At 38.6% G+C, this 27,978-nt stretch overlaps 1 protein-coding gene across 1 annotated transcript; it reads left to right on the top strand.

Moving 5' to 3' along the window:
* The first annotated feature begins 167 nt into the window (after positions 1 to 167).
* SLC39A8 (solute carrier family 39 member 8) lies at positions 168 to 26,285 on the top strand. Its single transcript, XM_075032077.1, has 8 exons — positions 168 to 497; positions 7,252 to 7,420; positions 13,095 to 13,264; positions 13,803 to 13,925; positions 15,095 to 15,259; positions 21,296 to 21,503; positions 22,058 to 22,242; positions 24,912 to 26,285. Exons 1-8 carry the CDS (start codon positions 309 to 311, stop codon positions 25,056 to 25,058), a joined length of 1,356 nt encoding a protein of 451 aa, XP_074888178.1. The 5' UTR covers positions 168 to 308; the 3' UTR covers positions 25,059 to 26,285.
* Positions 26,286 to 27,978: the final 1,693 nt, after the last annotated feature.

Here is a 27,978-nt window from a genome sequence, read left to right as displayed (position 1 = left end):
CGGTAAGCAGCCCGACGCCGCGGCGGGGACCGAAAAGCGGGACGGCCAGCTGCCGAGGGCCGGCGGGGGGGGGGGGGGGGGCGGCGCCCCGCCCCGTCCGGAGCAGCGGGGGCACCGCCGCGCCGCCCGCCCCGTCCCGTCCCGTCCCGTCCCGTCCCGTCTCCCCACTACGCCCCCCGGGGAGGGGCCGAGGCGGTCGGGCGCCGCTCCCGCCCCGCGGAGCCCCGGGCGCGCGGGCAGAGGCGGCGCGGAGGGGCTGCGCCGTGCCGGGCGCCCAGCGACACTCGCCGCGTCCCGCGGGGCTGGAGATGCTGGCGCGCGCGGCGGCGGGGGCGCGGGTCGCGCCGGCCGCGGAGACCTTCGCCGACGACGTGCTGCGCGTGTTCGGGGCCAACCACAGCCTGTCGGCCGGGCAGCTCGCCGGGCTGCTGCACCGGCTGGGCGCCGCGCCGGCCCTGGGCGCGGTGCTGCCGCTGGCCCACCTGCACCACAACCAGGTACCGCGGCGGACCCCGGCGAGGCGAGGGGAGGGCTGGAAACGCACGTCCAGGGACAAGGGCGCCGAGCCGGGCGGGCAGCTCCGTGGTTTCTTGCATCTCGTCGCCGTCGTGTTACCTCACGTTGAAGCGGGGAGGGAGGGAGGGAGGGAGGGAGGAAGCAAAGGTGTCCTGAGGCGCTGGGCCCGGGTTTCGGGCGAAGGTACCGGTCCGCTGGTGGGACCGGCTTGCGGCGGGGCGGGGGGGGGACCGGCATCCGTGAGCTGCTCCCTGCCGCCCTGCGGGGCTGCCCGGCGGATTAGCTCTACCTCTTCGTCGCTCCGCTCTTAAGCTGGTACTTTTCCTGGGTAGACAGCATTTGGCCGACAGCAAAAAGCTTATGAGAATCAGCTAGCGTTTCCCTCCGGGAGTCGTACGAGCAAACCTTCGGGACTTGTTAAAATACGATTGTGGTGCGGTAGCGCAAACTTGATTATAGACAGGGCTACTCGCGTAAAGAAACTTTTTTGGAATTTTTCACATCTTCCATCTAAATTGAGGGCAAAGTGTACGCCCATCAATTAATCTATTCAAACCTGTTTAAAATGGTGTTTAATTTACTGACTAAATGTCATCGGAATGTTACTTTTCATGAAAATATTTTACTCTGGTGTCTCCATACAAAACTTGGACCTCGTTGCTGCTCTTAAAGTCTAGGTAATTTCACATCTCTGTAGTGTCCTAGACTAAGTTTGTTTCCTTGAGGGGGAATCCTGAGGCTGGTGGAGATTTCCTTTTGCTCAGGAATCAGGAACATGAAGTCAGTCATGAAAATGAAAGGGAAGCAGGGGTGACTATTTGCTCTGGTTTGGTTCCACTCCCTAAGAAACAGAAGAGGCATGGTTCTAGGACCTTGAGAAATTTTTTTTACATTTGGAGTAGTAGCTCTTTTGCTTGTACTGTGAAGGAGACAAACCTTGGATAAGCTCCCTTTGTTTTAGAAAGAATGCCAGAGGTTTAATTGGGTGTTAATGCCACGAAATGAATGTAGTATTCAGCATAAGCATGGCAATATTTGCCAGAGTCACTGCTTTCAAATCTCACAAATTGAACACTGTTCCAACACAGTGTATTAAAACCATAAACATTCCCAGCCACAAAACTAAATACAAGTTTGCGGTGTTGAATATGGCTATGAAAAGGAGCTTTCTTTAAAAGGGCATAGAAATGAGTAGATTCTTCAGTCCTTCAGGTTTTCCCTCTGCAAAAGCACGTAGCTCTCGTACACAGGCTTTGGCACAGGCTACAGAGGAAAGAAAAAAAAAGTAATGCTCTTTTTTATTACTGTAAATGCATGTTCCTCATAAGTCATTTGAAGTTTAACTGAAACAAATTTTTTTACAGGCCTTTTCTAGTTGTGTCCATTTTGAATAATGTCTAGGGTGCCATACTGAAATGTGTAAACTTTTTTGCCGAGTTACTTGTATTCTTTCTTAAAATTTCTTACGGCTCCTCTGTCAGCTAGTACCATTTAAGCAAGTGCATTTTACCTCCTGGCTTTTGATCCCTCTCCGACATTAGGTATATCAATGACTTTGGGCAGCTGGTGCATGCAAATGCATGCTCATACCAAGTAAATCATACATGATCATTTTCAAACACAGTGACTCTTTGTGCTTACAACTCGATAATTTAGAGTAATCTACTGGTTATGAGAGAATACATCAAGTGGCCTAATCTAACTGTGTATTGGAAGGCATCAGAAGCCTAAAGGATACCGATTCTCTATGGAGGAAAGCAAATACCTCTGGAGAGTGATTCAGGTCTTTCTCATGTAGGCTGAATCCATTCAGGCTGCATAAATATCTGACTGTAGGAGGAAACAAGGTTTATCTTAGACTTTCAGTTCTTAACTTCAGTGTCCAGGTAGGTGTCCAGGTGCCTGACTCCCAGACCTTTCTTCCAATCAACGCACCCCTGCTCTGTCAGAGTCCCTCATCCAAGCCTGAAGTAATTTTTAGTGGAGAGCTGATCTGTAAGGGACAGGTGATACAGCACTTCAAAAACTGGCAGGAAGGAACAGTCTCTGTTCTTTTATCCCAGTATTAGTGTTTAGTTTTAATGTTTCATTCGTAACATTTTTGGTAAGCCTATTAATCTCACAAGAGAAGATCCACCAGAAGCTGATCCATTTTCTTAAAGATTGAGTCTGGATGTGAAGCCAGAAGATGATGGATGCATGATTTCTGTTTTCCTTTGATATGAGGTTGACATGAAAAGATAAGGGAGAAGAAAAAATGATTTAGTTTGTTGATGATGGCATTTGAACGTATACTCCTGTAGGCATTGATGGTTAACTTGCGCCCTATGTTGTCCATGAAGATGCTAATTTTTTCCTGTAAAAGACAAAAAAGAAAACAAAATTTTTGAGTACTGTTTTGGAATGGTTGATTGAACTGTCTCCAACTCCTTACGCTTTTGGTTTCTTTTTTTCCTTTCATCATGCACTTTTATAGTATTTTGTGCATATATTTTCTTGTTCTTCAGTTTTTCTGTTAGGATTAAATTACATGCTCAAAAGTTTTGGTCAACATGGAAGGTAAACGGGCATTGGAAAGAAAGCTTGTTAACATCACTTTTATTTTGTGCTTTGACATAACCAGTAGGTGCTAAAATCATGCTCAAATTTCCTTCTTTGACTTTTCTAAATCTATGTTTATGCCAGTCTAGATGTTATGCCTGAGTACCGTGTTGTAATATAACGCATTTTAATTTAAAAAAACCCAAACTTTTGGGCAAAATGAAGTTAAAATATTCATTAATATTCATGATCAGATATAATAAATTTTCACCTCAAGATGAGTCAAACCCCAGTAACTTTAGTGTTTCAGATAGACTAGAACCAGGCTAGTATCTACTTTGATTTTGGGTTTTTTGGGTAGTATTTCACTAGTTCAAACTTGGGCTTTTTGAAAGAAGGCGGAATGGTCTGAGACAGTGTGGCTTAAGGTCTTGGTCCAACACCATGATCTGATGTTGCCTGGCCAGTGAGAAGGTCAATAGGCTTAGTTGTTCTACCCTCTAAGTGTCTTATTTCTACAATATCTTCAGCAAATTTCAGCATTCATGGACAGTTTTCAGCTCCCAGCATGAACAGCTGCCTTGAACATGTTGGGGTGTGTATGAAACCCCTAAAGCACACAAGTGCATTCAAGAAGCTTCATCTGGTTTGACTCTTTCTCGTGGAGTGCTGCCTATTAAAGGCATAGTCATCTCCTAGCATCCAGTTCTTACGTGTGCTGAGTGACAAAAACGTGTCACCACATCAGCATTAGATGCTTTAATTTGTTACAGGTAAGTTGAGGAAGTCATAGTGATATGTCTCTATTTTGCCTTATCCAGGCTCAGGCTAATTGAAAAAAAAAAAAAAAAAAAGCTGGTCGGGTAGGTATTCACTGGATTCTTTCTTTGCTCTTGCTACTGTGTGACCCACTGGTCAGCCCTGGTGTGGGCTGGGCTAGTATTTAATCTGGCAACATCTAGAAACTGCAGTCAAGGTTGCTGTTGGGTATCTTAGTACTTCACATGTGGAATGCTACAGATAAAACAAAGGTAGAGCAAAGATAAGAATATGTCAGAGGATCAGAAAAGGGACTGAGGTATTTACAAGATGGTTGTTACTGTAGCATTTTTTGTAATTTTCCAGTTAGAGGTCATCTCTGCATTATTTTTGTCTGAGCAGTTATCCCATCCTTTCCTTCAAAGGATGTGGTGAGCTGGCATCTGCTTTTCATTTATAAAGATACCGACGTAAAGAGATTCTAGATAGTTGGGCATCACTTTATTTCATTTACCATCTTAAAAAAAAAAAATAATCCCATATTGTTGAATCATTTTTGGGAGAGCCTTACCAGGAGAAAAGTAAACATCTGTTTGAATAACCCAGTTGATGGTTTAATTTTTTTAAGTCTGAATACTTTGTAATTGTGTAAATTTTACTGACTTAAGTCTTTCCCAGTTTTGATGAAAGCATTTTTTAAATGATTTTTTAACAGTTCAGGGACATGAGCAGTTATGTCATATCTTTTTTGCAGTTGTTTGTTAAACACTGGGTGACAGTCACTTTACAGCCAGTCCCCTCACCTAATCGCTATAACAAGGCTTACTGAATAGCAGGGGACAGACATGATGGTAGACTTGGTGAGCTGGGACATCATTCCCAGTCCCCTGTTCCATGAGGCTATATTTCCTTTCTGCTGAGATCATCCATCAGTCTTACAAAATAAATAGCTTATGTTTTTACAGCAGTGTGGCTGTCTAAATGTATTTTTCCTCCAAAGATAAATGCAGAGTTCTGCAGTGTGCAAACATGAGTAGCTCCAATCCAAGGCTTCTAATAGGTTTAATCTTTTAATTAATCCTTTAATTGTGCCAGTGAACTCGTGCAAGCTTGCTTTTTAGCTCTTGGATGTATGTAGGAGTTTACTGAGAGGATGAGGTGACTTATAACAATGAATCATTTATAGGAATCATTATCCTCTGGGTTTGTCCCTAATGAAAATAATAATAGTAATTAAATAAAATGCTGTTTCTCATCTTCACATAAAAGAGCTCTTGTCCAATGGTATTTCTTGCTTGTTTGTTTGTATGTAGCCAAAGTCACAAGTCTCAAATTTACTAATGCATGCTGTGTCTGATTTATTTTCTCTCCATAATCTGTTTTTCTACCTACAACATGGTTTGGATTTTTGTGAACTAATATTAATACTAATATATTAGTATTTTAAAATACTAGTAATCCATTCTTTATTTATAGGAACAAGATAGTTAAAGATTATTTCTCTTAGAGATAGTTATGTTACGAGTTCTCAGCTCCTACTGGCTTGTTTTTCTAAGGGCTTTTCACTGCAGACTTCCAGAAATGGCTCTACGAGCCAGTAATACAAGAAGCACCATATAGGAACTATTCCTATAGTCACAACTATCCTCTCTTTGTTTCACACTGGACACATTAGCCATGTATTTTGCCTTATTCCATAATGCAGAGTTAACGGTAAAATGTTTAGACACATGACCAGTTTAGAAAGCTCCAGAGGTTCATGTATTGGGCTGTTAAAGACTGTATTTTCAGTGATGATTTCTCTCTGCACGACTTCCATTGAGTTTAAATGGAGCAACATGCTTTAAAACAGAAAAAACATTTTCTGTTATCTAGCTATATTTATTTTGTATGTGATACTTTGACATTAGCATTGACATTGAAAGATGAAAGTATATGCACATCACTTTTATATATTTGAGTCTTTAACGTCTCATGGCTTTAAAAAATTTATACTTGCATTTAAGTTCAAGCATGTACTTCAGTGCTCTGCTAGACTGGGTCACTAAAGAGGAAGGACAGAAACATCCTGGATGTAGTTTAGCTGAAGTCACTTGAATAGGCCTGCATGTTCTCTTCCTCCAAGCTAAATCAGAGATAGTCACATTCAAATGATGCGTGCATGCCTTTCACCTTTTGGACAGTGTTAGAAAAATATTTATTAACGGAAGTGGAAGTAGCTCTGTTGAAGTAAATGACTTGCAGTTGCTTTGGCTTATCTCTAGAAAGAATTTGCTTTATAAATAATAATCTTGAATTATTGGAGGACTGCTGTGGAATCCGAAGGCTAGCAAAACTGAAAAGAGCAGGGAATGACCATTTGTTTTTATTTTGCTAAGGCTTCCAGTGCTCTACATTTACAACCACACTGAGATTTGCTACAGGGGCATTTATGCTTTAACTTGATGTCTCATATGGAAGGAAAATGTTTGACTTTTTTTTGTCTTGAGACTCAAACTTTGTATGTGTTTGTTGTACAGCAATAAGCCAAATCACTTTTGTTTACACCCAAAAAAGAACACACTTACCTTATTGGTCATTGTAGGAAATAATGAATGTGAATAAACGGAGAGTGTTAGATGAAAGACTTCAGCAGTACAGAACTGTTCGTATAAAAATATCCCATTTTTCTGTAGATTTATATTTCAAGATATTTCATGGTTTGTCTTGTATCTTTTTGGTTGAAAATAATGAACAGAGCAACAAGCCCTGCCACTGGCCTTGTTTAGCACTGCTAAGTACATTTATCCTTGACCCATTAGATACTGTTATGTCCTGAGCTGAAGGCAAAGTGAAGATCCCAAGTAAGAGTTTATCTCATTGGAGTATGGGATGGTTTTACAAAACAACATTTACAATTATTGCTATAAATTGAATGAAAAGTTTTGAGTGCTGCTAACATTCAGACCATTTTGAAACAGCTAATTTGGGGAGATAAATAAGAAGCATTGTTGTAAAGTAGAAGCGGTCACTTGCATGAATAAGAAGTCACTGAATTACCAATCATTTGTCACTGAGATTTTAACTGTATCTAGTCTGCTCTTAAATTTTCATTATTTTGTGATTACATGAGATTTTAATTACTTTGAAGCTATTTTTCTAAATATATTGTAAAGTTTAACTGTCCTGGTTCATGGGGCATAAGATTTGCAAATGTCTATTTAGAACATATTTCATTGATTTGTGATTTTATCTTACTTAAAATACTTTGAATCACTTCTGCGTCACATTAAGCAATCACAGTATTTTCATTCACAGCATACAAACACTGTGTACACTTCCTTGAAAATGCGTTACAGTATTTTTATGTTGTAATTCTTGGATTTCTCAGCGTATGACTTATTTTTTTGGTTTTGCAATAATGTATTAAGTTGGCAAAATCTCTTTTTGTTGCAGTGCTTGACCGGTGAGGAAATTTTTTCTTTGCATGGGATACCCAACAACAGTCACATATCAAATTCAAGCTTCTCTACAATATGTCCTGCTGTGTTGCAACAGCTAATTTTTCACCCGTGTGATCATCGGGAGAACTTTGTGGATACATCTAAACCACAATCTTTACAAGGTTAGTTAATATTAATTGCATTAATACTGCGACTGGAGTGGGGTTTTTTTAGGGGAATGGTAAGCATTTATCTATACGTTAACAGGAGTGTCTTGTTTAGGAGGATATAGTTGTAAAGTGGGAACATAACATTAAAATGCTGTTTCAGGTCAGCGGACTATCTAAACAAATACCCTATCTCTTGACAGTTACCTATTCAAAATGTTTTAGAGAAAGGTGAAAGAACCAAGTAGCTAGTTATGGAATAAGTTGCCCATTAAAGGAAGAGTCTTTCTGACCCATTTTATTTGGATAAATGATTTGTGCCTTGAAGCATAAGGACTCGCTAATAGCTGGTTAATAGGAGAGAAGATGGGAGTACAGAAGGGAAGTTTGTACTGGTGATTTGCAGTGGGCAATCAGACTTAGTGGGATGTGCATGTATCAAGGCAACTCAAGGTAAAATTATTTACTGCATTCAAGCGGAGTTATTTGCGGGGGGAAGTCATGACATCAGGGGAACCAGTGACTGTTTTACTGAGGAAAAATACTCATATTCTTTCCAAACCTCAATTCCTGCTTTCATGTCATCATCTGTGCTGCCCCTTCTATGTGGAACATCATCACATGGCTGAGTCGCCTTAATCTTCCTTCCTCCTACTTTTCTTGCTATTATTTCTGTATTTATTGTGACAGAACTGTACAGTGCAGTAAAAAATGTAGGAGAGGGAAGACTCAGCTGGCTAATGAAGTCACTTGTTGCACTAATGAGTATCAAATATGGAATGGTCTATTTATTTGACTCAGTATTCCAAATAAATTTATTGTTCCAAAGGAGTCAGCTGAATTAAAAGTTAGGATGTTGGATGAGCAGGTGCCTAATGACAGTATTTATGAGCAGAGATACAGCAGTGATTTTCATAACTTTTGAAATTTTAGTATTAATAACATTCTGATTAATATAAGTGATGATATTTATTAAGAATTACAGATCATTCCTAAAACGTAGCTGTCTCAGTGAATAATTAGAATTATATTTGATTAATCACTGAAACCATGGCATCAATTTACCATGGTTGTTCTAGATTGCTTATACCATATAAGGGCACATATCGTCAAGAAGTCCATAATATCTGCACTGGAGGGTAGGACCTGTCTTTCTCTTTTTTTTTGTTTGGGGGCTGTTAAAGTAGGTTGTACATGGAAAGCTTGGCCTATAGTTAACCTCTCGAGCTATTTAGACCATCCCTCTGTTTTTTCCTTTATCCTTCCAGCTCAGAAGCAATGTCCAGTAGCCAGATAAGCAAGACAGCCCTCTCCCTGCCCCTCCCTTGGCTGCAGCACAAGAAATCTGCGAGGCCCGTGGTTAGGGTATTTTAAAACCACAAGTGTATGAGGCTGTGACACATGGTGGTACCTATTTTGAAAGGAGATTCACAGAAAGGCCCGGTGCCAAATGCAGATGTTGATTTATGCACACCCCCACCCCATCCCAAAATGAATCTGTATTGTAGCAGCATTGAGACCAGCTGATTTCAATTACTACCCATGAAGCAAAATCTTCTGTGCATGTTTCCAGCTGCACTAAATGTGAATTTTCTGCCCAAAGTCTCCCACACACTTAACAACATTCTGTCTTCCAAAATATGAACAGGCAAGACATACAGAAGAAATTAGAACAGTAAGCTTTATGGGACAGCTACTTGCAATAAAAAAAAAAGTGCTGCCGAAGCACAGTAGAAGTTAAAAGGCAGCATATAGCATATCTTTTTCCTTGGGGTTTGCATAAATCATGTCTAACTTAGCTGACCTGAGGCGCACACTCATGTCCTTCCTTTTCTTGCTTCTCTGAAAGATAATAGGGAGGTGTATAGAGCTGCATGAAGTAGCTGGAAATGCCCGGTGGCATTCCTTCTGTCCAGGGCAAACAGGTTCTGTGTTCTCTGCTTGGCTTCTTCAGAAAGGTATTCATACCCTTATTTTCTCTTCATCCTAGGAAAGGGCGAAGGAAGACCCTGAGCCTGCCTCAGGAATGTTACTTGCATTCCTGCCATTTTATTTTTTTGATTTCTTGTGGCTTTGGATATCTTGGCTGTCTCTTTGTTGGGGCCACAGTTCTAGAATTGGCAAGAAGTTGACAAAAGCTGACCGTGTCACCAGTGTCAGGGGGAGCGAGTGTGCATCCTGAGTGGAATGCTCTGCTCTGATACGTAAAGTCAGACTAGCCAGCTTTCTGAGATGCCTGGACTCATGAAAAGCTTAGTGTGGATGGAGTCCTAGTGAATAAAACCAATTTTGAGATAGCAGTGCATACATGATATTGTGAAATATGGTCCATAATGCAGGAACTTTGGCAACATTGATTGTCTTGGAATTTTATCACTCCTACCCCCACCGCAATTTGTGGTATTTTTCTTGAAGTACCAGTTCCTGTAATTGTGTAATTATGGGGTGATCTTTTTTTTTTTTTTCTTTCCAATTACACTTCAGGTCTTTCTGAACTCAAAGCAAAGCTTGCCACAAGGCCCAGAAGCACCTTCCTGGAGAACACATAAGAAAGTTCTTAGATTTATTTTATTCCTTTAAACATTTCATTAGTTTAAACTAGTCGCCATACTACTGAGGTTCATTGCAGGATCTGTGGAATGCCTAGGGTGGATAATACTTGATTTATTCTTTCACTGTCTGAGGTTATTTAATAGCTTATTTTAATTCTTCCTTATTCTTCCACTTTGGGTGAGTAAATCAGAAACAAAATATCAATATGTAAAATCCCAAGTTCTTTGGGCCGTCCAGATCTAGGACATAATTTGAAAAGTAAAATCACATCTATCTTCTGGCGCCCCTAATCCCTGGTAAATCAGGAAGAATAAAGGCTTTTCCTTTTACTTTTTTTTTTTTTTTTTTTTTTTGGTGACAAAAGGGGATACATACCAGTGGATTAGAATATGTCCCTGCTTGTGAGCACAGGTCCTTTAGTACGTTAGGAGACATCTCCCATTGCATTAAGCGTACAAAATGGTGACAGTTGTATCATTCATAACATGTACTTCAAGTGAATTGTCCCAGTATGTTTTGCTGTTCTGAAGAAAGAGTACCAGCATGAAAGTTAGACCATTTGTTAATGAAGCATATAGTATTGTGAGAACTTCTCTCACAATTTGGCAATAACCTATTTTTCTGTGTGTCCTAGTTTCAGCTGGGATAGAGTTAATTGTCTTCCTAGTAGCTGGTACAGTGCTATGTTTTTGAGTTAGGTATGAGAAGAATGTTGATAACACACTGATGTTTTCAGTTGTTGCTAAGTCATGTTTAGTCTAAAGTCAAGGATTTTTCAGCTTCTCATGCCCAGCCAGCCAGAAGGCTGGAGGGGCACAAGAAGTTGGGAGGGGACACAGCCAGGGCAGCTGACCCAAACTGGCCAAAGGGGTATTCCATAACGTGTGACATCACATCTAGTATATAAACTGGTGGGGGTGGGGGGATCGCTGCTCAGGGACTAATTGGACATCGATCGGTGGGGTGGTGAGCAATTGCACTGTGCATCATTTATATATTCCAATCCTTTTATTATTACTGTTGTCATTTTATTAGTGTTATCATTATTACTTTCTTCTTTTCTGTTCTATTAAACTGTTCTTATCTCAACCCACAAGTTTTACTTCTTTTCCCGATTTTCTCTCCCATCCCACTGCAGGGGCGGGGAGTGAGTGAGCAGCTGTGTGGTGCTTAGTTGCTGGCCGGGGTTAAACCATGACACTGTGCTTGGTTTTAAGCTCCATAATCCCATCATTTTTGTCATCCACTGATCTTACACACACAACTTGTAAATTTATCCTCTTTGTCTTTTGTTGTAAAAAGTAATTAGCACTGGCTTTTTAATTTTTTTTTTAAACTTGTTCTAATTTCATGTGTCTGATGAAGTAATTTGGGCAAGTACACTAAATGCTTCATATCTGATAAATGGGGGGTTTATTTTGTTAACTCAGTTTAAAATGTATGTTTTGCACAGAATAACTTGTAGTTGTCATCCGTATACTAAACTGAAAGAGGCTCATGCTTCTATAGTAATCCCAAAGTGTAAACAGTGGTTTGTGACTCATGATGGCATTGGAAGCCCATTTGTTTATTATAGATTTGATTCCAAAAAGATATTTACAAGCTTAATTGTCATGTATTTTAATGGAAATTAATCTCCTGTGTAGCTTAGTGAATCTACCCATATCTAGTTGTGTGTTTTTCCCTCTGTCTCTCTCAAAAATGGCAAATGAATGTTCTAATTGGCATTGATTTACCTTCTGCAAATGCTTTAAATGTTTCTAATGCTTTCTGTTCTTGACATAATGTAAAATTCATTAAATCTAAAAATTGTGACACTGTGCAAACGAAGTAGAGCCATTCCAGCTGCAGGTGAGGAATCTGGTTTAGTGTGTTTGCTGATTGGGTTGCAGGAAAAGTTAGGCTGCAGATTGTAATCTGATCTGTTAGTTTCTGCTATGCACAAAGGAATTTATGGTAACTGCTCTACATACATATTGTAAAGTTTATAATGATGCAATTTGCTGGATTATACCACACTGTTCTCATATAGCCAACATTGTGTTGGCTTTTATTATTCGTGTTTTATTTTTATAGACAAACTCACTGTCTATGTGGTAACTTTGTGGTTCTGTGACATCACTTGAGGCAGTGTTGTAGACCTTCTCAGTGCAACCTTTAAAGCTTTTTTCTCTGTGCTCACAGGGACTTGAGATGTCACTGGGAAAAACAGTAGTCATGCATAGAGGCACAACTTTGTGTTGCTTATGAACAACAGCCCCCCCCCCCCCCCCCTTATAATTCAGACTCCAGAATAATTATGGTATGGCTTTGTACAAGTCCTGGTGTCTGAACCCTAGAAATCTGGGACTATGCTTATCATGAAGGAAGCCAAGTTATGGTGAACGCTGGTGCATTTGACACTTCTTAGGAAAGGTTTTTCCCATTGTGTGCCTAAATCACATGTCCATCTTTTTGAACCTAGAACCTCTTTTTTTATATGCTTTCATTTCTCTATTATAATTGTCTCTACTATGAGCTATCTGCCACCTCACCTGTTTGATAAGCAGTGATGGGCAGCATTTTCAGCCAGCAGAACTACTTTGAATTAGAGGAGAAGGAGGACTGTTAGGAACAGAAAGTTACCTCCTCAGGATGCTTTGAAGGAGTCATCCTTTATCAGGAAGGATTTGTGAATCCAGTACAGCCAAGATAGCAGACTTTCTATCTTGGAGTTCCTTTGGAGAAAATGACGATTGGATCTAACCCTGGACTAGTAAGAAGTTTTGTCTTATGTCTATGCTATAGCTACTTTGACTGTTGGCCTAAGCCTGAATTTTTATTCTTCACTGGCTGTAGAGAGACCTGATTTATGCTAGCAGCAGCAGATAGGCTATCCCAGATCTTACACTAGCACAGTTTCCTTTTTTAATATGGTAGTCCCAGACAATGTTTTCAGATATTTACTTTCTGCAGGTATGCATCTTAAGTATCTATGCATTTTAAGATTTTTGTGTTTGTGAAATATAATTTCAACCAGGGAGCCATTCTTTTTCCCAATTCCATGCCAATTTAGCTGTTAGAAGAATCATGAACAGCCCAAACTGGGTGTTACACTAAAATATTTTATTTTATTTTTCTGCTTGTTTATCCACAGTTTGGGGATTTGGGTTCCTGGCTGTGACTATCATTAACTTGGCATCACTTCTGGGATTGATTTTAACTCCTCTCTTAAGGAAGTCATATTTCCCCAAGGTTTTAACCTACTTTGTGGGCTTGGCCATTGGTACTCTCTTTTCTAATGCAATTTTCCAGCTCATTCCAGAGGTAAGCAAGGGGAATCGTTATTTGGTTTGCATACTAGTTTCTAAAGTGTATTAATTTTAGAAGCATGCTGCAGTGGGTTTCTGTGTGTGGGCTGCAATCTCCAAAGAGTTGTGGGTGGGCCTCAGTGCCATTAGCTACCATCTCTTTCTGGCTGGGTGAGCAGAGCCATCAAGATCTGTGTGTAGTTGTGCCACGGGAAAGATCAAGGGTTATTCTGCTTCTAGACAGAAAAATGCATTGGATAAAATTCTAGTGAACTTTAATGGGCTACAGGTTAGACCTTCGTCTTCTTGCACTTTACTACTACGTTCTGTATGTAAAGTTCTACTGAATTCAGAGACAGTTAACATTTAATCCAAGTTAAAAAAAATCTAAAAAGATCAGGATCTTTCATAATTTCAGCCTCATGGAAACTCATGGTCAGTAGAAAGACAGTCTGTATTTTAGAGGAGTATCTGTGTGTGTGTGGCGTTTGTTTTTTCTGGAAACATACTAACATTACAGACTAACTTGCATTGCTTTTTTTCTTCACTGTTAGGCATTTGGGTTTGACCCAAAAGTAGACAACTATATTGAGAAAGCAGTTGCTGTGTTTGGTGGATTCTATATTCTCTTCTTTGTGGAAAGGATTCTTAAAGTGATATTGAAGATCTATGACCAGGTAATGAAATGTATCACTAACTGAACAAGCCTTGCCTTGAAGTACCTGTTATATTTTATGAGATACTCGATAGTTTAATAAAATGTGGGGGGGGTTTCCATTTTATCTGAGGAATTCAGCCTTACCGCATGTTCTGATATATCTGTTTAAAATCCATATGGATAGGGGAAGCAGTCTCACTTTTTTGAGGGAGTTACAAGCAGAACTGGGAATAGAATCCAGATGTGAGTGTGGTCTGCTATCACTGGCATATGCTCTAGTTGGTCTCAACGGCCAAGTTGTTGCCGTGCTAGATAAATGCATCAGAAAAAAGTGGAAATATGTAAGAGCTGGAGAGAACAGAGTCTGCCCCTGGAGCTCTCCTTTGGGCAGGAGAAATCAGTGTAACAGATATACCTTATTAGTAATCTGTAAAGTGTAACTGTGCTGACAGTGCCTGAATCTCACTGTCAGTAACTTCAGCTCTGTGTTTCCCTGTGCTCTGGTACACAGACCTGCTTTAGTGACACTGCAGTTATCCCTATTGCACAGGGCTCTGCTCTCTACCCCTATGTCAGAGTACTTGTTTTCTGTGTACTCACGAGTGAAGCTGTATTTGTCTCAGAGAAGGGCCTCTCAAAATTTCTGGTCCTCTCTGCTCACGTCTTGTGAAGGAAACTGTCCTGTCTTCCTACTCTTACCTTATTTAAGGTCCACCCTCCCAAAGTGTTGCTGATATTGAAGATTATGAAGATCATCTGTCCCTCATTTGTAATAACTGCACCAAAGAAATAAATAGAAAAAATGAATTTGCCGCCCTTTATTTTTGGGAACAGTTGACAAAGGCTAATAAGCTCTATTGACAAGCAGCCACGAATAACTAGTAATCGTTGATCACTTATGGTCAGGTGTTCAGCTTAGGAGGTTCTATATAAAGGTATAAAAATGAAAAATCCTCACATGTATTCTGATTAGCTAAAAGTAAGAGATAAGTTAGGAACTTAGATACGTTTGGAGTTCATTTAAACTTTTAAATGTTTACTGCTGCCCATTTAAACATTTACTTGGTGTTGAAAGCAAGGCAGCATGAATATGATGCCCTCATCATTTCTTTTTTGGTCTCTATTTTCTTATGTTTCTTATTTTGCTTTTGTTTTAATTAGCTACCTACTTATTTATTTGTCACCTAGACTGGCCATATTGACTCCGAAAATGGCGAACAGAATTCTCCGGATAAGACTAACCCACCCAAACCACTATCATCCAGCAATGGAGGGACGTGTTATGCAAATTCAGCGGTCATAGAGAGCAATGGAAATCTTGGTTTTGACAGCATCAGTGTGGTCTCAGCACAGGTATGAAAATTGTGTCTATTTACTTATTTTATCCCTGCCAATTATATAAGTATATCTGAGGGGAGAGTTACTATGAATTTTTATTACTTTTGTCAAGTTTTTGTAGACTTACAGCTTATAACTTGCTTGAGTCCTACAAAAAAAGTGGGTTTTGGGGGCAAGCTTACAAAAGCTGAATGATGCATTCAGTTTGTAGCCAACAAAAGAGCTGATTAATATCAGTGTCAGGATGAGTAGGACAGAGATATATATTTAGTCAGGTAATTCAGTTAATTTTGATTTTGTTGTTGTTGTTGTTACTCTTTTGCATAAAGAGTGATAGTGTGTTTTAGTGTTGCATGATCCATATTGTATTCCTGACTATGTAAAGCTGTAAGTGTGAGAACCTGATTCCTCTGAATTAATGATTAATGAGGAAAACTAAATACAGTAACTTTCATGCAGTATATTGTGAACACTGCTTGTGCTAGTCCAGTATATTTGGATACTGTGGGAATTATGGAGGTAATATGTTGAGACAGAAGCCGTTCCTCCTGGTTTAAGTATTATTTTCTTTCAGATTTGTTCTCTATGTTTCTCTGTATTTGTTTTCATACTACAAATATGACTTCCTTCTGTCTGAAAAGAAAATGGAAGCAGGAAGAGAAAGGTGGTGTGCTGCTTTACGCTTTTCCCTGTACAGGGAGGAGCAGTACTGTCCCTTATTTTAAAAAAATAAAAACACATAGAAACAATTCCTTGATGGTTAAGGCAGATTTTTTTCATAGTAAAGATTTCTGTTTTGCCACCCATGTTCTTTAGCCAGTAAGTTATTTGTGGGGAGTAGTGAAGAGCAGGAGAGGAAGCCAGAGGCAGGCCCTAACAGCCAGGAGAGAATCTTAGAGTTCTGCATTGACCCCGCAGGCTCACAGGGCATTTGATACTTTAAAGTACCAGAATTGTACTTGTCCTTACTGTAGAAGTGTCATGAAGTGTGGTGGATACTGGGCATTTTAAAAACCAGGAGAAACACGCTTAGTAATTAAAATTGCATGGGCACCAAGAGGAAATTAGTATTATGAGTGTCCGTAAACTGTATTTTGTAGATTTATAAAACAAACAAAAGAACCCTCTGCTCTGTGGGGAGACAGTCATCTCCGGTGGTATGGGTGTTGTTTTTCTGCCCTGTTTACCGGAAGTTTTATCTGGACCTCTTCCATTATTACGTCTTGGCTAGCCATCTGCTTATGTATAACGTAAACATAACAAAATCATACCATATATTATAATAATAAAATGTAACTGTATAGCATTTATTTCTAGCAACTAGTTTAGATGCAGTGCTTGTGATCATAAAGTATTGTAGGTCACCCCAAGATCCATTGTGGAATATTCATAAATCTCCTTTTACATGCAGTCTTGATTTTAAGAACTTAAAATTTCACAAAGGTTCTTCTCCTCTACTTATTGTTCTTATGAAAATTCATGCTTTCCGTTCTTTCTTCCTCTCCATTTCTCCAAAATGAGGAAGAGAATATGTTGTATTAAAACCTTCTGAAAGTAACAGGGTAAAATTCACACTGGAGCCAAGGCTGGCTGCAAGGAAATCCTCAGTGGCAGATAGCCCACGGCTGATACTCGAGGTAGCAACAAAAAAGCCATCGTTACTCTTTTCCTCCTCCAGGCAGGTTCAAAGGGGCCAGGCAGCCTTCAGAGTCATTAGGGGCAGGGGAGGGCCAATGTGGCTGAGGGGTTTTGGGGCAGCTAGTGTAGTGCAATGAGGGTAGGTATGCATTCAACTTTACAGGTGTTTGGTATTTATGAAGGAACGATTTGGCATAAGCCAACATATATCTAACAGAATTTTAATGTGTCCTTGTAATCTAAAGCTTATTAGAGAGGGCAAACACAGTGTAGCCAGAAATCATCATGTAAGCTTTAAGGAGGGAGTTTGAAGTCCGATTGTGCCAAAATGTGGTAGCTGTTTTCAGCCATGGGGATCTCTTTTGATGCCAGAACAGACTGACTGCCAGACTAAATCTAAATGTTTAATTAGTCACATACTTTCAGATTTCACTTGCAGCAGTAATTGCAAGCTTGGAAACCTCTTTTGTGCTTACCCCAAATTTGAATCTACTATGCATTAAAATTGCACAGCTTGACAACAGTAACTTTGAAGAAAAGTTGTTTTCGAGACAAATTGCTGAAGTGTCTGTATCCTGGAGTGCACAGTGTTAGAGTTGTATAACAAAACTTTTTGGTGGCCTTTATTTATGCCCTGGAGGACTGTCAGGATTCCTTCCTGGTCCTGCGGGCACTTCCAGAGGACACAAAAGAACACGTCTGGTTCCTGTCTGAGGGAGTCAGAGATGCATTAGAAATAGCAATAGTAATCTGATGAGATATCATAGAGACTCACTTATTTTATCCTATAATTTCTTAAGTTTGGGAACAAAGGAGAGGCCATTACTTTTAAAGAAAAAATTGTGTTCAGAAGAGTAAAAATGCCAAGGATGTCTTTGGTTTACCATAAACTGTGGAGATACAAATAATACAGAACTGCACTAATAATTAATAAAAGTCTGACCCAATAGTCCAGCTGGATATTACAGAGCTCCTTAGCTGGCATCTCTTCTGTGATGACTGCTGAACTATCATGACAAAGTGGTAATGGTCCAGCAGAGACAGACATTGTTAATTTTTTGCCTTGGAATCCTATATATTTGTAGGGTAAATTTGTCAGTAGTCTGCCTTATCTTAAACATTAAGAATATGTATTAGTCATTCATCTACTTCTATCGGACACATGATCTAGTAGAGTTCAGAATGTAAACCCAGACAAGCAATGTCATTGTACTTCATATAATTTACGGAAGAAGTCAAGACATTATCTAAAATAGATTACACGCAAGAATTATGATACTTCAAAGCTACACAGTAAACAGCAGATAGCCATATATGTATAGTACAGAAGCCTCTCAGAAACCGATTCCTAGTTTCTAAACTATAGTTGTCTCTGCATTTTGAAAGATTGGATCAAGAAAGTAATTTTCAGAAGTAAATCAACACTGTTCTCCTAAATTAATTGCAATTAAAAAAAAAGTACATAGGTAAAACAACCCAAACCTCAGCACATTTCTAGAGTTAGTTCCATTCTTGATGAGTTCAACAGCTAATTCTTAATAGCATCTTCTTACTCCAATGTTCCTTTTCTTCATACACACATTGAAAGTTCAGCACATATACTTGTAAATTTTTTATTTCAATGAAAAAGCCCTTCAGAACAGATTTTTATGTTTGTTATACATATGCAATGCTTTGGACTGTCATTGGAATTCTCAGCCATGCAACTGGTACCATAAAATGGATCCTTCACTTAGCTCTCTGGCCAAGCCAGTTATGCCCCTACAGCCCTCAGAAAACTGTAGGCACACACATGGTTCCCAAATAAATTGGATATTAGGAAAAATTTCTTTACTGAGAGGGTTGTCAGACATTGGAATAGGCTGCCCAAGGAAGTGGTTGAATCACCATCCCTGGAGGTAGTAAAAAAGCACGTAGACAAGGTACTCCATAACATGGTTTAGTGTGCATGGATGATGGTTAGACTCGATGATCTTGAAGGTCTTTTCCAACCTAAATGATTCTATGATTCTATAAAACAAATGTGCTTTGACGGGAACAAGCATAAACAAGTATGTACAAGTGACATTTTTGCACATTTGTATTATTTGCTCACTGCTTTCATTGCTCTTTTAGGAATTTTCATCCTAATAACCTCTTTTCATAAAACCATTTATTTTATGAGACGCTTGGCATTTGATGTGTGAATTTTTTGGTAATAGAAAATTTTTACAGAACAAAAACCACCACCACCTCTCTTTCTCATGTATAAGAGAAGATGCTAATATACCTTTTCAAGTTTAATATTGTTGCTTTATCAGAAAATACTTGCTGGGGTTTTTGTGGTTTTTGCGTGTGTGGTTTCCAAAAGAACAATGTTCTTTTATAGTAGAATTATTCAAAATGGAAATCTGTGCATTGTCTCAAACTCCCTTTCCTCAGTGAAGCTAGAAACATGCCCAAGAAAGAAGATGTGCTTTTGGCAGAAATCAGGATGATCTACAAAACAATGCCTCCGTCAGTTCTTAGGCAGCTTGAAGGATGGTCACCAGAGAACAGAAAAAAACACAGAGGAGCAGAACTTCAGCTCAGGGAGCTGGATGAATAAGTGGAAGAGCTTCACTAATTGTATTTGAATTTTCTCATAATAATGTTTCTTTTTACTTCCAGTTACCCAATATATGTATTTTATGTGGCTTGCTTTGTAATATTTCTTTCAAAAATGAAGTTCAAGTTGCCTTTGTGGATTAAGAGAGAGGTCTATTGCTCGTAAATGATCCATCTCAAACAGAATTAGTACAGGTACAAATTAACCATCCCCAAAATATGATTGGCATTGCTTGTGTGTTAGATGAAATGTTGAGAGGAAAGCCTCCAAAAACTGAAGGCAAGCATGTAGTACAAGTCTAAAACCTATGTGTTTGAGTCAGCAGGGAAAATCCCGATTTTTGGATACCATTGCTCATTTTCACATCAAAAAGGTATTTTTTCAGAGTATCCTATGCACTGAATAGGAGCTGTATGTGTGCTTTAATGGCTGTTGTGGCATTACTCAACCAAGGCTGTACTAGCTATGAGTTTCAGGTAGTGCAGTAGGCATCTAACACAGAAATCCCTGACCTGAACTTCTGTCCTGTCCTAAGGCGCTCCTACATACAAGGATGTAGTATGTCAGATAAGAGTCTGGTAAGGAAATCATGAGACAGACCTTACTGCTCTGTCTTTAAAGATTTTGTAAGAATTTATTGATCATTATATTTCCATGAAGTTCAAAATTCAGTTGCCTGGTAGCATTAGCATTTGATATGGCAAAACTAATACAATTTGCAATGTTCTTTTTAATAACTAAGGAAAATTTCTTGGAATAATCTGTGTCCTTTTCGTACGGAGGAAGAGGTGTTCCTCTACACCTTTCTCCTACAAGAGAAGGAGAGGTGTATAAATACGTCTGTGGGCACACAGGAGTATATATTACTGCTTATGTATTCCAGGAAGTAAGCACTAGTTAATGCCTTATATGCAAATCCTTTGTGTGTGTGTGTGTGAAATATGATCCAAATATTGTATAACTGCAGTATATGTGTGTACAGATATTTATCAGAATGGATCATCAGGAATTTTTTAGTGGAGGTTAGTTTGTGCTCCCAGCTAAAATGGCAGTTCCTTTTATCTGCTTCAAGTTTTTCATTATTTCATGGCACTGCATGTATAAATTACTTCCATTTCTGGGAGGAATTATTGAGATCCCTGGTGTGTATGTGCATTGCAGTTTTATATTAGCCTGTTGTTTTCATGCTCTGAGCCTTCAACTTGCACAGTCAGAATTACCCCCTGCTGTTTTTATTAAACATTCACTTTGTAGAAACTAATTTGAATAGCTCGGCTTGACTATCATTGCCCAAAATTAGAAATAAAGTTTATGGAGTATCTGGATGTGTGTCTATATTCACATGTACCTGGCTGTTACTGTGGTGGCTAAGTGTGTCTCTGAGAGTGTGATGTACTGGCAGTATTTAGCTGGTCCAGATGTGTTTTTGGTAGGAAATAAGAGATGCTGTCAGTCACTGTGATCATATCCTTCTGACTGTACATGCTTAATAGAGGTGGCTGAGTCGTCTGTGAGAAGCCTTGGCACTCTCTTAATCTGACAGAGACTCCAGAGAGATGGTCTGAATTGCTTTCTGCCTCAGCTGAAGGGCATTCGGATAAAGCTTCGTAGTCAGAAGGGTGATTAGGCCCTGTGTGTTAACTTGTTGAAAAGAAAACATTTGCTGCTGCTATGTGTGCCTTCTGCTTCTTGGACCAAGCATTTTGGTCTCCATATGCAGTAGTTCTTTATTTCATACTTGGCATTCATTTAAAGATGAAGTGTGATTCATTGGCTTCTTTATTCAATGTTTTATGTAATTGTTTTATTATGTTATATTTTTCCAGGAAGAAGCCACCCAAGGCAGCTTATGCAAGTGTCTTAATGGGCGCCCACTGTCAAAGATTGGGACCATTGCTTGGATGGTGACACTGAGTGATGCCGTACACAATTTCATAGATGGTTTGGCTATTGGTGCTTCTTTCACTTTGTCCCTGCTTCAAGGGCTTAGTACCTCCATAGCCATCTTGTGTGAAGAGTTTCCTCATGAACTGGGTAAGGAACTTCATTCAACATGTTGTTTACTGTGGAAATCACTGTTGTAAGAGGTTGTGCTGGCCAAAAGTTGGCATAGATTGAAAGAAAGTTTAGACAAATTAATGCAAAAATACTAATCAAAAACTTCCCAAGCACCAAAATACACATCTAGCACAGGAAGTTCCCAAGTGCAGCTGGGTGGAAGCTGGGAATGTATATTAGAGAGGTATTAATTGCCCTGTTCATGTATGCTACATACACTGTTGTATTAATTTCTTTTTTTTTTTTTTAAATCATTATAGGTAGTTCTGTGTGCCTGTGCTCCTTAGCTCTATTGTGCATCACCTACTTGCTATAGAATATTTCAGTTACCCTAGTATTGAAGGGAAATCCTCATCATTTACTTGAATGAAGAAAAACAGCAGGGGATTATAATTTGTATACAAAACATGTCTTTTCTTCAGCCTTCCTTTGAAATCAGAAAATAATCACAATATTTTTCTGTTTTCTGAAAATGGTTTTCCTTTTTTTTTCTATTTTTTTTTCTTTTTATCTTCTTTCTTTTCTTTTAGGGGATTTTGTCATCTTGCTTAATGCAGGAATGAGTACTCGGCAGGCTCTGTTTTTCAACTTTATGTCTGCATGTTCCTGTTACGTTGGGATGGCTTTTGGTATATTAGTAGGCAACAACTTTGCTCCTAACATCATCTTTGCTGTAGCCGGTGGAATGTTCCTGTACATCTCTCTGGCAGATATGGTGAGATATAATTTCATTTTCAGATATTTATTTTTCTGCAAGAAAACAAAGACTTCACTAAGTCTCTCCAGTAGAATTTAGTATTTTGTCCCTCTCATGCCAATGTCATCTCCTTATTATTATTTTTAGATGTTAAATCATCAATTATACCCTTAATGGAGGTGCACAAATAGTTATGCTTATTCATGAAACGTGAAAGCCTTTCATTTCACAAACAGGGCTGATCAGATTATTGCTGAAAAGGAGTTTTAGAGACAAGCTTTTCATGAATTTGGGCTGGTTTCATCAAAGAGTAAAAAGTGTTTAAATACTTTGTTTCAGCATTTTAAAGTAGCAAATTATTTAATTATTTTTAAAAGCTTCATTTGTCTATTTAAACCACATTTTGAAAGAAAAGCAAAAAAAAAGGTAAACACAATGCAACTAAATATTTAGGTTTGAGTTGTGTAACTCAAAGGTGTTGTGTAACCACAGTGATAATTTGGGGGTTGTTTAGGTGAAAAACCTGACTTCATTCTATTCTGCTTTAAATTAAACAGTGCCAACCCCAGTTTCTTGGTTCAGACTAAAAAATTTGCTGAACTCCATTCAAAACAGTCTGTTTATCATTCATTTTTTAAAGTGTGCTAGAAGATAGAAGCCAAAAAAATTGTGCTAAGATCCAGATCAGACATTGGGAAATAAAATCTGGATCCACATGCAGTCAGCAATATTCCATAATTTACTCTTATGATGATGTTTTGTCTCAAAATGAGAGAGATCTGTCAAGAATTTTAAGTTTTATTGTGTTGAATTGAGTGTTGTAAGAACAGATGTATCTGCAAAGGTGTTTACACCTGCCATGTGAGAATCCATTTGAGTGTAGAACTGGAGGAGTAAGGCCTGAATTTGAAAAGATTTGAGACCCCAGTTTGGTTCTATATGCATTTAATAACTGTCATATAGCGACTATTTCATTAGATACTCTTATAGTTTAGGTAATAACATAGTATTTAATAAGTAATAATGTTAGAGTTAAATGAACAATATAAATAGTTTATTTTACAAGTTTGCAGTACCTTAATTGCTAATGCTTTTCATTTAGCCTCACTCTTATATAACGAATAGTAGTATACTCAACTATGATGTGTAAAACTCATGGCATAAATTTAGAGTGGCTCAACTTAAATTTGTTATTAAATCCATCAAAGTAGGTAACATTCTTTTCTTTGTATCTGTTGTTCTGTTCTCTGTTTATCTCTCTCTCTCTCTCCCCTTCCCCCCAGTCTCTCTCTTTATAGGTTTTTGGATTGTATCAGTTACCTATCTGAATTTTTCTTCCCCCTGAAAAGTCTGAAATAGGGTATTCAGCTGCTCTGTACAGAGATCTGGCTTTCTGCTTTCTGTTACGATTTTCACACACTTCTGGTTTGCTTGTCCAGAAGCAGGTAGGATTAACTAGAATGTCATTCCTTCCTTCCTTTTCTTTTTACTGTTCTTTTTTTCCTCCAGTATTGGCATAGTCCAGCCTCTGCCAGTAGGATCACTGTGTGGTGAGGCTGTGGGTATATGAGAATGTGTACGCTGAGGTGTGTGCGCAAATGAGCCTTGCTGTATGGCATGAAGCTGATCTGGTTTGTGGTCTTTGCCTCTTGTGCAAGAGGATTATGGAGCTCTGGAATGATTTCTGGGAAGGTTTGGCCACTTCCCACTAACCTGAATCTGTTCTTCAAGAGTTGCATTACCTTCAATGTCTGTTTTTGCCTTGTGAGATCAAAGAAAGATAGAGCTTCTGAGTCACCCAACCTGCAGGTTTCTATACAGTCTTCATTGCATTCTGGCCATACTACTCTCAGCACAACAGGAGAAGATTTTAAAGCTTATTTGAGTTATGTTTGTTAAAACCCACTGCAGTAGACTTTATCTGCAGCAAACACATACCCTGAATCACCCCATACAGAGGACTTTATTGCCAGTGCTCATCACCTCCATTGGCTCTCGGAGGAATTATCTTTGTTTCTGCAGTTAACAGCAGATCAGTCATCCTTTGCTATTATGTTGCTATTAAGATGCATGTTATGGAATGAAGAATCCCTTCATTGCACTGTAATGTAATATTGCTTGTGTTACCACCAGTTTCACAACGTTCTTTCTTCCTTGCTTTACCACTACCTCATCAGCCCACCAGACCTTCTATTTGTAACAGGTTTCTTATTTCTGAGGGGTTGTCTATGTTTTGAGCTTCACTTCATTTGCTTATTGATAAAGCAGAATAATCCTTATCTTCCATTTTCTGAACAAGGATTTATACTGGTTTATACTAGTATATACTAGTTTATACTACCGAAGGGTGAAACACAACACTTAGCAATACAAGGGCAGCTATTCCTAGCAACATATGGACCAACAGTTGGACCCTAGGAGACTGCTGGAATCAAAAAGAGGAAATTTGCATGAGAGACAACCAGGCGAAATCACAGTAGAGAGGAACAAAACACCCTTTCCTTTTACCACCCTTGGTGAAGTGGTTTTCCAGGGCAATTAGGGTGACATGTTCCTGTGACTGCCTTCACCCTCTGTTAGTTCTAATATTCTGTCCAAAGTAGCAATATGGTACAGTTCTTAATGCGTTAAGTTATGCATGCTACCACGAGATGGCAATACTTACCTAAAAATATCCCTTTTTTCAGTTCCCAGAGATGAATGATATGCTGCGAGAGAAAGTGACAGGAAGAAAGATGGATCTCACATTCTTCCTTATTCAGAATGCTGGTTTGCTAACGGGGTTTACTGCTATACTGTTGATTACCTTGTATGCAGGAAATATTCAGCTGTGATAATGCAAGTGAAAATGCAATCAGTACTGAAGACATCAAGTAAATTACAAATGGAAGACACTTGAAATCCATGAAGGGACATTCACTTAATCTACTTGGTTTTGAAACGGTGACAAGTCCCATCCTGTCCCCTTTGCTCCAAATATAGGAAATTCTTCTTTAGGACTTGCAGTCAATCCAAATAGTAGGAGCTGTCAGCTTCTGTACTATGCCAAAGAACCGATACTAGTATTTTTATTTCTACTTAAAATTATGAGACATACCTGAACTGTCAGAGAAAGGATGTTACTTGGCCAGTAGAATTATGCAATACATGCAACTACATGCAACTCAAGACCAAATGAAAGCTGAGGTCTTCAGGGAAGATGCTTATTTTAAAAAAATAATACTGGAGTCTTGTATCCTTTTTTAACTGTGATGAAGGCAAGCAGTTTCAAAACTGGTTAATTTTCATGATTTTTGTTTCAGGATTTGTCTGTGTAACACCCCTTTCCCCCACCAAAAAAAAAATCAAAATATTTCAGAGTAGGTACTAATGAAGCTAAGATTTTTAATTACTAATTAACACTGGAAGGAAAGATACCAGTTACTGCTTTTGATCTTTTTTTCTTTATAAGTGCACTAGGGAATTGTTGATTTATTTTGAGAACCACTTTTTTTAATTAGAGGGAACCTGTGTTAAATTTGTGACAATTTATCAACTCCATAATATTTTAGAAGCATTGAGTGTTTTAAAAATGTTCAAGTATTTTGTACATTATGAAAATAAAAATGTTTTATATTTAAGTGCCACAAATATCCCTTTTAAAAATCAGAATTTTGGGTTAAAATTTTTAAAGATTTATTTTTAGTTTTACAAAGTGGAATTTAGAAAAAACTTGCTAAAGTCAACATTCCAGTAAGCTTTTTTGTAATTTGAATAATTTTCTTGTGTGCAGTTGGGTGAAAGTAAGTGATACAAACTCTTATCACAGTCTGTTGCATGTGAACTTTCTAAAATCATGCTTATATGTATGAGTTTTTCTGAAATAAACAATTCAGCTACTCTGGTGTTGTAAGATGTGTGCAAGGAAATTAATAAAAAATATATTCCATTTCAGTCACCACTAAGCTTTGAAGGAAGTGTTATGATTAACTCTAGTAAGTTACTTTTTTTCATTGATTTTTAGGCAAGTTTTACAACTTCAAAGAAGATATTGTTTCTTGATGTATCTCCTGGCAGTAAGAAGGGACAAATATTTTATTTTTAGTTCACTATTAAAATATATTTTCTATCAGGTAAAGGATTTATTTTAAGATTTTATTTGAATCTCATCTGTAATTACATTAGAAAAAATAACTCCTCTGAGTGTCTGGTTGATAAAAACTTTAAGGCAAACTGCACAGGAGTTGTAAATTATACTTATTTAAAAATATGTTATAAATGTTAAAATGTGATTATAGTAGTCTATGATATTTGCTGTATGGAAAAAGCATTTATTAGTCACTTTATGCCCTCATAGTTTCTGTGAAGAAGAGTTCATGCACTCCATGTTCTTTCCTTTAATTCTTTCTTTTGTTGATTCCTTGGATATAAGCTGTTTGTAAATGCTACTCTTGTGTATGACAAGAATGTATTGTAGTAACTATGAACGTTCATTGACTTTTAAAAATCATTTGACCATTCCTAGTTCATCAGATTACTATAATAATACACCTGCGTGGTTCTTTTCACCTTTAAATCCAAACATTTGAAAGGGAGACTTGATTTTTATTATCTCCCTAAGGAGGAAAAACTGAGACAAACGAGTCTTCTATATGTTGAAGTATTGGCCCTGCTGCTCCATCAAGTTTTGCAGCCTGCCTGAAGCTTTGCATTGCCTTAGTTAAAAGAGCTACAAAACCCGATCTACATAGTTTAAGGATGATTTGAACATGCATAAATTACATTCAGTTATGCTAATGATAGCAGTGGAAACATCTCCTATTTGATATACGTAGAGAATCAATTGTGTGTGCTAATTTCTGTATCACAATCTGTAGTTTTTTAAGAAACCACTGGTTTTACCTGTACGCAGGTGAAGAGATTTCATAGAATCATAGAATGGTTTGGGTCGGGAGGGACCTTAAAGACCATCTAGTTCCAACCCCCCTGCCATGGGCAGGGACACCTTCCACTAGACCAGGTTGCTCAAAGCCCCATCCAACCTGGCCTGGAACACTTCCAGGGAGGGGGCATCCACACCTTCTCTGGGCAACCTGTAAGAACCACAACATATAACAAGAGACACAGAGTCCCGCTCTCCTCTCTACAGTTATGGGAGCTAGTCAGCTGTAGTTGATTCCTTCAGTATGTTGCAACAGCTTCAGGTGTTTGAGCTTCCAGCCTATGTGACAGGTGCAAGAAAGCACAGATACTGTGAGGCCATTTCCAAAAGGATCAAAATTGTTCAGAATTCCTCAATGGAAGTTGGACTAAAGAAAAAGAAGATAGAGAATAATTGTCTCTAGAAGTGCATGTTTTATTTCAGAAATGAGAAATACATATGGAGAAGAGCACTAGCCTGGATTATCCTTCTGCATGTGGTTACTCGGTATAGATTGCTAGGTGCCAGCAAACCGTTTTATGTATGCATATGCACCAAATGCATATTGTAGCTCTTGACTTTTATTTTACTATAATATCCTGAAGTTTCCAGGAATGCTGTAGCTGCCTTATCAGCTCTTAAAATACTTGATGCACAAGTTATCTCTCTAAGATTTGAAAAGAAACTCGTCCCCCTATCTTGCAGTTTAATTCAAAATGTACAGGTGTGGTAAGCTGACAAAGGTTGCTAAAATGAAAACTAGACAGAAAGCTGTAAGTCTGCTAGCAGTAGGTATAATGCACCTGTCAAAGATAAGGTTACGTTGTATTTTTAGGTCTTAATCCCTATGACAT

The sequence above is a fragment of the Buteo buteo genome, chromosome 1 (assembly GCF_964188355.1).
Source record: "Buteo buteo chromosome 1, bButBut1.hap1.1, whole genome shotgun sequence".
NCBI lineage: Eukaryota > Metazoa > Chordata > Aves > Accipitriformes > Accipitridae > Buteo > Buteo buteo.
Note: the sequence above shows the minus strand (reverse complement) of the source record. Positions and strands in the feature narration are given on the sequence as shown.

Excerpts from the sequence above, each read along its gene's own strand:
- SLC39A8 (XM_075032077.1), top strand. The coding sequence starts at position 309 with ATGCTGGCGCGCGCGGCGGCGGGGGCGCGGGTCGCGCCGGCCGCGGAG. Across the intron at positions 15,260-21,295 it reads TCAGTGTGGTCTCAGCACAG|GAAGAAGCCACCCAAGGCAG; the intron begins GTATGAAAATTG and ends ATATTTTTCCAG. Across the intron at positions 22,243-24,911 it reads ACATCTCTCTGGCAGATATG|TTCCCAGAGATGAATGATAT; the intron begins GTGAGATATAAT and ends CCCTTTTTTCAG.